The sequence below is a fragment of the Coptis chinensis genome, chromosome 4 (genome assembly GCF_015680905.1).
Source record: "Coptis chinensis isolate HL-2020 chromosome 4, ASM1568090v1, whole genome shotgun sequence".
Taxonomy (NCBI): domain Eukaryota; kingdom Viridiplantae; phylum Streptophyta; class Magnoliopsida; order Ranunculales; family Ranunculaceae; genus Coptis; species Coptis chinensis.
In genome coordinates, this window is record NC_141459.1 from 27,351,233 (window position 1) to 27,359,666 (window position 8,434).

The 8,434-nt window shown below is 37.1% G+C and overlaps 1 protein-coding gene across 1 annotated transcript; it reads right to left on the reverse strand.

Moving 5' to 3' along the window:
- Positions 1 to 1,401: 1,401 nt before the first annotated feature.
- Positions 1,402 to 2,211, reverse strand: LOC147502984 (uncharacterized). Its single transcript, XM_086604673.1, has 3 exons — positions 2,143 to 2,211; positions 1,666 to 2,004; positions 1,402 to 1,608 (listed from the first exon to the last, which is right to left on the reverse strand). The coding sequence occupies exons 1-3, from the start codon at positions 2,209 to 2,211 to the stop codon at positions 1,402 to 1,404; spliced, it is 615 nt and encodes a 204-aa protein (XP_086460799.1).
- Between the last annotated feature and the right edge of the window lie 6,223 nt (positions 2,212 to 8,434).

Consider the following 8,434-nt stretch of genomic DNA (forward strand, 5'->3'; position numbering starts at 1 on the left):
TGAATCTATTGCGATTAGTTCCGCTGCACTCTTTTTCATTAAAGTGGATGCCAATTCTTCAAATGCAGTTGCCCTTGCAGTGGTTGTGTTGTCCTCAATATCAAACTTTAGAATGTACCTAGAAATTTAGTGTACATTTAGTTGATATACCATGCTTCATATATTGTAAGTGATACTTGATCAAAGGTTCTTACTTTCGAATTGGCTCCACAACACCATGCTGTGTGCAATCATATCCTCCTGCGATCGTATTCAACTTCTTTCCACAGTTGGGGTTTGGGCAAGCATTGTAATACCAACCATTTTCGTGCAACACTTTTGTTATGGATGCCTTGCATGTGAAGTACTTTTCCTTCGAAGTAATAAGTCATTAAACTTTGAATTGTTTTATTTTTTATAAGTAGCTCATAAGAAGAAGTAACTTATGTCTGAAAAAAGATCTGTCACATAATTTGTTATCTCGGACAAACACCTCCTGTTTTGGGTCATTACTTCTCCGGTAGTTTTCGATGTCTTCATTTGCTCTTCTTGTATTTTGACTTCCATTGGACTGTGAAAAAGTTATTTTTTTTTCAATTTTATTTCTAATAAACGGAGTAATTATTACTTTGTTATAGTTCTATTTGATTGTACATGTTTTTCAGAACGATAAATTCTAGAATTTCTGAATTCTGGTATACTTTTGTCGCCGATGTTGTAGAAAGAGAATATGTTCCTATCATATAAAGTTAATTTTAGATAATATTTCACTTATAAACGAATAAATGTATTGATATAACGTACCATTAAAGTACTAACGGATGTTGAACTTATTATTAATACAGTTATCCCTGAAGTGTTTTGAACTATCTAATCTTTGACATTGTTTGCATTCTCACCCCAAATAGTTACCGCTATAGAAGAGTTCCTGCAATAATCAAGCAACAATTTTTTTTTTTTTTTTTTTTTTTTTTTTTTTTTTTTTTTTTTAAATAACTAGGGGTTTTTTGGACTCCCCAATCTTTATATATGGGACAATGAAACTCGCAGATACATTTTCCCTACCTTATCCGCCAAGACCAAATCATTAAGTTTGAGATCCAGCGGTGGTATAAAGTACACACACTCATTACAAAAGTTCCTACTTAGCTTAGATAGATAATCTGCGACTCGGTTACCCTCACGAAAAACATGCTTAAAAGTGACCATCTAGAACTTCAAAATCTCAGCTTGTATATGAGCAGCTATGTTCCGGCAGTGCCATGGCACCTCTTCCTCCTTCGCCAAAATCCGCGATCGCTCTCGTGAGAATCCGACCGCACTTGAATTCGCTAATCCTCATATGTGCCGCGACCTTCTAGCCTTTTCTCTCGAACTCCCAATAACTCTTGGTACAAAACTGACATTCTCGTTGAGCTGCCATTATACTGCCATTAGAGCATCTCCATTCCAATCCCTTACCGCTCCACCATAGCTGGCCCTTTCCTTTTGTACCGATCCATCTGAATTCAGCACTACTAACCCATCAGGTGGTTTACTCCATTTTACCCATACCTCATCTCTTTGCTTTAGAGTAACTCCTATTCCCAGTTTCGCTAGCAGCACTTTTGCAGCCTTCTCCTCTTTTACCTGCTCCAGTGTTTTACCCATATAGATCTTCATGCTGCTCAAGAATTTCTAGCTCACAACATCAGCTGACCGAAATCTGTCTTTCTTCAGCCTCCAGTTTCGCTCATTCCAAATGGTTTGGACTGCCGCACAGGTAAAGGCTCTTATCACTTCAGAAGCTAAGGTATTTGCTCTGCAAAGCCTCATCAAGTAATACCATTCAATATGCGATGCTCGCACCATCTCTGGCAGTTCCATGGCTATCTTGAAATTCTGCCAGACCAGCTTCGAGAACGGACAATCAAAGAAGAGGTGTGCTGAACTTTCTTCGTGACACCCACACAAGCAACACTTTGATTGCGCTATCACCGTCTTGGCCATCAACCTATTCTGAGTTGGGAGAGTACCCGAAAACAGCTGCCAAGTGGTAAAGGAGTGCTTCGGTACTGAATATTTCCCCCACACAATCTTAAACCATTTTACCTTCTCACTTTTTTTTCAAGATCTAGTAGCCGAGGATGTGAGAAATTTCAGATCGCTTTGGGTCCATGTCACCTGATCCTCATCGATGTAGGAGTTTATCTCAGTTCCCATAATCCACTCCTTGACCTCACCCTCCGGCATATCACTGATACAGCTAGACCATCTCCCCTATCTTAAAACTACAGAAACCTTCGCATCCTCTGGGACGATGTTGCCTAACAAGCTTCTAGGTTGGTTATTCAGGTATAGAGGCCCCGAGCACCATGGATCATGCCAGAAACTAGTACCATTGCCATTTGCTATACAATGTTTGACAAACTTCCATGCAATTTCTCGATGTTTCAAAATCCCTCTCCACACCCAGGAGCAATCCCTCGGCACCTTCATCGTCCAAAACTGCTTGTGCTTTATGTGTTGCTGCCATGCCCATCTAACCCAAAACTCTGATTTCTGCGCAAGTTTAACCACCAAACCACAGTACGCAGCTTAATTCCAAACTTTTGGATCCACAAGACCAAGCCCTCCCTGATCCTTGTCAAATCTGAGCGTAGCATGGCTAGCATGATGCATTTTGCTCTCCATATTTGGCCCTGCCCATATGAATCTATTGCACAGCTTCCCCACTTTCTCAATCACTGTTCTTGGCAACACAAATGTCTTCGCCCAATAGGTTTGGAACGATGCTAGGACCGACTTCACCAATTGTACTCTTCCAGCTCTGTTTAGGTCCTTATTCTTCCAATTTGAGATACGCTCCGTGATCTTTTCGATAAGAGGAAAACATTCTCTTATACCCAGTCTAGTGGCCGTAAGAGGCAGCCCTAGATAAGTAACAGGGGGGGCTTCAAGAGAAATATCCATAACTGCCGCTAATTCTCGTCCTTCTTCTTCGACATGACTGCTACCGTTAGGAGAGTAGTCTTTTCATTGCTAAACTGAAGCCCTCAGAGCTGAGAGAAGTCCTGCAAAATGTCTTTTATAGCCTGCATAGATTCCTTATTACCTTTGCAGAATATTAGGACATCATCGGCAAAGCATAGATGTGATATGTCCAGTTTCCTACATTTGGAGTGCGCACTGATTTTTTTTTTCTGCTTAAGCCCTTTGGAGAGAAGAGCACTCAAGATCTCCATGACCAGTACAAACAAATAAGGGGAGACTGGATCACCTTGTTCGAGCCCTCTTTTCCTTCAAAATACCCTTCCTGAGTCCCATTTACGAAGATCGAAAATGCGAAGGAGAAGCATAACACATTTATAGCCATTCAATGAACAAGAGGGGGAACTTAAAAGTATGCAAAATAGCTTCTACTGCTTGCCAAGACACCGAATCATATGCTTTCTTTATATCGAGCTTGATAGCACATCTCTTCTGACCATGTTTCCTAGAATACCCCCTAAGAAGCTCATGAGCTAATAGCAGGTTATCTTGAATCGACCTCCCCGGTATAAAAGCTGATTGTGTACTTGAGATTAAGGAGGATATACAAGTCTTCATTCTGTTGGTTAGAACCTTTGATACACACTTGTAGACAATATTACAGCATGCTATGGGCCTGAAAGAGCCCACGGTCGTAGCATTCTTCTCTTTTGGCACAAGGCAGAGGAGAGTGGAATTTATCCCTCCTGTCATTTTCTTCTGAAGAAATGTGTATTTGATTGCACTGGTGAAATCAGCCCCAATAGTAGCCCAGCTGTGTTTGAAGAAACATACGTTGAAGCCATCTGGACCAGGCGACTTATTATCCTCCATGGCAAAGAGAGCTTCCTTTATCTCCATATCAGTGATCGGAGACTCTAGAAATCTGCTTGTACTCTGATTATGTTAGTACAAAACCTGATTATGTTGTATAATAAGTTGTCAAATTGGAAGACTTGCCATTCATCTATTAAATATATTTTCATCATGGTAGTTTTATTTTTATTTTTCTTCAGCTTTTCTATTGGTTGTGTCCACGTTTTGACTATTTCGATGACATCTATAGACATTGAAATAGAATTGTGTTATGACATAGCAATTATGTTGAGTACTTATTGTTTTAGTGAATGTTGATGTAGTATTTACCTGTTAGGTGTATGTTGTCTTTTCTTGACGACACTTCAGAAAAATTTGCGAAGTTAAATAGCTATTTTGGAAACTGTTTATCTTCTTCTTTGGATGGCTTCAAGATCCTATTCCAATTGAACATAATGATGTAGTCATGATTGACAGGATGGTATGTCACTTTTTCATATATTTTGAATGTAGAAAACTCTTCCATGTAGTAGATTTGCATCTCCTTCAGCTGTGATTTATATTTGAGCACAAAGGAAATTGGGATTTTGGCATGTATCTTATCTCCCTGTTAGATTTTAAAATTGTCAGATCAAAAATTTCATGTATCTAATATTTGCAATTTTTTAAATTACTTATATTTACATGCTCATCTATCAGCAACATGTCTAAACTTTTGATTTTATCTGTATTGAAGTTGGTTGCTTCCTATATTCTACTCACTCTAACTTTTATTATGTAACTTCCGTTGGTGTCATTGATCTCCTTTATGCTTTTGTATCCTTTTTCAGCCATGTTCTTGTGCAAAACGTTAGTCTGAATCAAACACTCGAAAATTAAAATAGTTGTTGTTCTAATGGGATTCATGACTAGTATTGTTCATTGTTAACTAAAATTTGTAATGTATAAGAAGATTGCAGATGCAATGAATAGTCTAATTGTAGATGAGATGAGTTGTGTTGTAGCAAGTTAAAGAACATAAAAGTAATATATTAATAGGTTTGATGATCATAGAATAGTAGTGAGAACTGAGAAAACATACCTTTGAGCAGTCAATTAATAGACCAAGAATATGTTGCAGTTAAGATACTGGAGATTAATCACGTAAGAGGTCACATAAGTTATAAGAAACTGTTTCTCCTTAGTGCCCTTTATATAGACCATTGTTTATTTTTCCTCAGAGATGGTTTTCTATTTTGATTTGTAATCTAAATTATAAATTTATTAGGATTGTTGTCCGCAGAGTTATGTTATTAGATAGTAGATATCTAATATGATTTGGACTCTTATAGTTCCTAAAAAAAGTAGGCAAGCTTTCATAGTGTGCAGATTAGACTCTGTATAGTGTGTGGATTGGACTATGTTGTTAATTTTGTGGGCTTTACAGTTATATAAAGTTGCAGGCTTAGTATATTGATACTATCATTAAAAGGTGCCCATGTCTTTATGTTATTGCAACATAAGGAAATTTATTACGAATAATCTGGTTTTTAAATATCATATTGCAAATACATTTGCCAATTTTTTGGTGACTGAACATTGAGCCGTAGTGTAAAATGGTGTTTTTCTAAACAAAATGTAACTTGCTAAACTTCTTATGATCTGCATCAAGAACTATATGCACTTTGAAATTTGTTTGAATTGTTTGAAGGGGAGCTTCTAGGTATAGGCTGAAATTCATTATTGAAGCTACGTTGGGCTGAAATTTGAACCTACGTTGGCTACTTTGATCTCTTCCACACTATTTCACGGGCAATAAGTCCGGCAACAATACTTTTTCTCTCTTCTTTTATTTCTCCTAATTCTTCTTCTATTTCTTTTCTGACACCTTTTTTTTTAATCCTTACTTCTTCTTCTAATTATATATATTTATTTAGTTTGATCTCCATGGCCTTCTTCTACCTTATTGCCTGGGTTCTTCTTCTCTAGAAACTCATTCCAAAAGAAAGAATTGAGAAGAAAGAGATTGTGACTTATTCCAAAATAAAAGAGAAGCTCCATCACTGGTACGTACAATCAACTACTCAAAATCTATATATAACCATAAGTTGTATTAGCATGTTTTTGTGCAGGCATAACAAAATGGCTAGAGATTCAGAATCAACGAAGTACATTAGGTCAAAGTGAACAGTAGGTCTATTTCTATATATGCTTTCTCTATTATTAGTCTACCATATAATGCTCCGACCTCTTAAATCCAATTTATATAAAAAAAATAAGGGTTAGTTAGACTTAACCCCACCAATTGCAAGATCCAACGGTTACGAGATGAATTTTTTTTTCAGATGAAGAAATCTGACCGTTAGATCACTCAAATGGGGGGTGTATCACTAATATTTTTGAAAATGGGGGGGGGGGTAAGTCTAACTAACCCAAAAAATAAAAATATATATGCTCATTACATTGTATATAAAATTGTTCTTATTGAAAATGCTCTAGTAGGTTCGTATTGTTTTCCTCACCTGCAAATATGAGAAAATTAAACAAATTAATTTTTTATAAGTAATAATATTATAATTTATAAGAATAGTATAATGTAGTTTGAAAAGTACCTTTTCAAATATATGTATTATGTGAAATCTTATTTGCTTCATCAATAGATCTATTGTTTCCACCATTTCTTGATGTACCTGTTTGAATCATTGTAGGAATTACAGAGAGTCGGTTTGATTTTGAATACTAAATCATATGTATGTACTTTCTAAAGGTCGCCAGTAAATTGTATTACCTGTAGGCAAGTTGTTGAAAACTTCCTGAAAGACTATGTTCTATCTTTATGCGAGACAGCTACGTACAAACTGTCCATGGCTAAAAACGAGTTTTGGAAGGTAGAGTCCGACATGTTTCAAGGTCTGGCCTGGCTTTTGTTAATAGTTATTGCGAAGAAAATTTTTATCGGGAATTGCTGTCGTTTTAAAATGAATGGCCATTTCGTTTGATTGGACGACGTGACACTATGGTGTATTAAGACTTCTTGTCCTATGTTTCTTCCGGTTAAAATCTCTGCCCTAATAATCCTGTCGCCAAATTCTGTCACTATAAGCCTTGTCCCATTGCAAAGACCTAATCCAGGATTGATGTTTCGTAGGAGCATAATCGGAAAGCCTTTTTATAACTCGAGGGCATGGTTTATTTGGCATCGTAGACAATTGCAGTGTGTTAAGGTATTCCGTTGGGAACAAAATGTCTTGGTTTCTTATTTTCCTATTGACAGGGCAAATTGAGTCCACACTTAGATATTTCTTTAACTCTCCTGGTACAGTTGAAAGAATGAACACATTCACTTCTTCTACGTAATCATTTGTTGGTGCCAAAATGCACCTGTCCTTTAGGTACTTCTATTTCGTTGTAGTTTTGCAAGATATTAGGATAAGTGCTTGTCGCAATTTACTTTATTAGATCATCCCCTTCTGGTATTAGGAACTCATCTGGAATTTTTATCTAGTTTGCCTCTTCCTATTCATTGATTGCTATGACTGGCAATTTGCCTTCTCCCACATCTAGAACCTATTGGCTGAACTGTGATATCGACTCAGCCCTTTGTTAGATCAAGGTCTTTCTTTTGGAGGCGCATATTTGTTGTCAACATAAATACCCGACAATCCCACAGATAAGATTTGTTTAGTGAAGAAGCCACCACCTGTTCCCTTGTTGATCTCTCAATGACGGGAGTGTTTGTCTAAAATCCCCTCCTAAGAGCATGATCTTCCCACCAAACAATTTCTCACTAGAATTCTGAACGGTGAATTGCGTCAGATCTCTTAATGTCTTATCTACTTCTTTGAAAATGTTTTTATTATTCATTGGTGGCTCGTCCCACACAACCAAATCCGTTTCTTTCATTAGCTTGGCCAAATGTGTTCCTTGGCCGATGTCACAGCATGAGTTCTCATATGTGTTAATTGGAATTTTGAACCGTGAATGCGCAATTCTCCCTCCAGGCAACAAAAGAGATGCTATTCTAGAAGATGCAATAGCTAAGACAATTTTCCCTTGAGATCTCAACCTTGCTAGAATTGTTTTCCAAATAAATGTTTTTCCGGTTCCTCCACAGCCGTATACAAAAAATCGCTCCCCTGACTTGTTTTCTACCGCCTCAATGACTACATCAAAAATGAGTTTCTACTCTCTGTTTAGGTCCTTGTGAAGTTCAAAGAATTCCTTCTCAAGTGCGACCCTATCGTAGCTCAACTCATGTATCAACCTGTTTTCAACGCCTTTGTTGAGTGACATGTTGATAAGTGCTCAAAAGTAATGATTTCAATTATGTGTATGTTAGTCTCTATTTTATATTTAAATATTCTAAAATGATGCAATTTGAGTTTTTGTAGGTCAAAGAACCTAAATGTGAAATATGGAGGGAAAAGAAGTCAAACAAGTCAAAAAGGAGTCAATGGGAATTACAGCTAAAGGCCTAGGGCAAAAACGTCATATTTGTCTCCATAAGTGCTAAGCCTAATGGGACTCTAAAAGAGGATAATAATTGAGTTAGAAGAGTCTTAAATCTGATCTCAAAGCCTTAATTTCGACTTCATAGGAAGAGGAGATCAACATGGAAAATAAGTCAAACTTTCACAAGAATTAGGAAACT